This window comes from Austrofundulus limnaeus, unplaced genomic scaffold (genome assembly GCF_001266775.1).
Source record: "Austrofundulus limnaeus strain Quisiro unplaced genomic scaffold, Austrofundulus_limnaeus-1.0 Scaffold1570, whole genome shotgun sequence".
In the NCBI taxonomy this organism is placed as follows: domain Eukaryota; kingdom Metazoa; phylum Chordata; class Actinopteri; order Cyprinodontiformes; family Rivulidae; genus Austrofundulus; species Austrofundulus limnaeus.
In genome coordinates, this window is record NW_013953972.1 from 8,600 (window position 1) to 10,394 (window position 1,795).

At 48.8% G+C, this 1,795-nt stretch overlaps 1 protein-coding gene across 2 annotated transcripts in view; it reads left to right on the forward strand.

Moving 5' to 3' along the window:
- Positions 1–496: 496 nt before the first annotated feature.
- cav1 (caveolin 1) overlaps positions 497–1,795 on the forward strand; it is an 8,394-nt gene continuing 7,095 nt past the window's right edge. The window contains exons 1-2 of one of the 2 annotated variants that reach the window (XM_014032900.1): positions 497–742; positions 1,480–1,647. In XM_014032900.1, the coding sequence (XP_013888354.1) occupies positions 710–742; positions 1,480–1,647 (201 nt within the window). In that variant the 5' untranslated portion in view covers positions 497–709. Of the gene's footprint in view, positions 743–1,281; positions 1,648–1,795 lie in introns of those variants that run through there. The other variant, XM_014032899.1, reaches the window with a different exon arrangement.

A 1,795-nucleotide genomic window follows, 5' to 3' on the forward strand; every position in this document is an offset into this window, starting at 1 on the left:
AGATGGAAACATGAGGAGAACAGCAGCATATCAGTAAACAACCTGATCTCTGAGGCCAGGTCGACTTGTTCCGCTGACACGCCCATCGCACGCGCGCGCGCGCGCACCCCCGCCAGCTGAGAGGTGAGAATGTAAGCAGACCTGTAAACACGGAGCAGCAGAGACGTGTTCACCAGAACCTTTAAACGTGAATTCTTCACTCAATGAGTGACATCATAAACTGTTTTGTTTTGTTTGTTTGTTTGTTTGTTTGTTTGTTTGTTTGTTTGTTTGTTTGTTTGTTTGTTTGTTTGTTTGTTTGTTTGTTAATAAACAAAAACACAGTTTTAATTTACTGATGAGTTTGGGGTCTGTTCTGTCTGCTCCCCCTCCGCGCCGGGTTGAGGCGCGTGCATGTCCACACCTTGTCTGTCCCAATTAACGCCCACATCTCAGCGAACAAAGAGCTTCTTCTCCTCCCTGGCTGCAGCTCGCGCAGCCCGGCTCTGGGAGACCCTTCCTGCTCCAGGTGGACACGCGCTCTGGAAGAACCGCCGCAGGTTTCTCCCAGTTCGACCTGGTTTTCCTCTGCAGTCAGAGCTGAGGGCAGGGATTAGATCCTCTTGAAGCGAGTCTGAGTCCCGCGCAGGTTTTTTTTTTTAACTCACGCCTCCCACTCTGCTTCCTTCTTGTGCGTGAACGAGAAGACTCCTTCAGAGCTGCGGACAGAATGACAGGAGAACTGAAGGACGGAACTGAGGAGGTACAGTATTCTACTTCACAGCTTTTTCTGCCTTCATTGGGGATGATTGTTTCTCCTGAAGCTTTGCCAACATGAGCAGAGGGACATCAAACTGCTCCATACTTTACGCATTACCTTATAAGCTAATGGATTTATTCTGCAACTCTTTTAACTTGTAATTTTGGTCGTAAATTACCTAAAACCTATAATGAGAATGAATGAAACTGGGCTTGTGGGGAGAAAGCTGGACGACAAAGACAGGAGCGTCTTTACGCACGCAGAGAAACACGGAAATCCAACATATGTTTGCATATTTTCACACATGCACGAGCCTGATGACTATAAGTCTGTTTATTTATAACACAGTGTACTCAGGTGGAATAATATGTATTTCTATATTTATCGATTTATCTGTTTATTTCTCGTGCGCTTTTACGCGCTGCTGGGTGTTTCCAGGCTCGCAGGTAGACCCAGCCCACAGTGGGAGCAGCTCGTTTCAGCTCCAGCCTGGGGGGGTGAGGACCCCTTGCGGCTGAACACAGGGGTGTGGTGCTTCACTTTTCTCTTCATCTGAAACCCATCCCTGTTTTTTTTTTTTTATGTGGGGCAGGCTGGTTCAGTTCTCAGCTCCAGTCTCGCTCCCCGCTCAGCGCGCAGCGCACCGTTCCCCTCTTCTTCTTCTTCTTCTTCCTCCTCCTCCTCACCGCTCTCTCTCTCTTTTTTTTCTCTCTCTCTCCACCTCTCCTCGGTCCTCGCAGGAGTTTCCGCATTCGCCGTTCATCCGAAAGCAGGGGAACATTTACAAACCCAACAACAAGGACATGGACAACGACAGTCTGAACGAGAAGGCGCTGGAGGATGTCCACACCAAGGAGATAGACCTGGTCAACCGGGACCCGAAGCGCATCAACGACGACGTTGTCAAGGTGAGAGCTCAACTTTTACGCACTGGGAGTGGATTTAAACTTGTTTACTTCTGATCAGTTCTTTTTTTTCCACTTATAGTTGCATTTAAAACATAGAGTCTGTCAGGCTGTCTGCGTGCAGTCAGTGCCGCCCCCCCTCCTCCCCTCC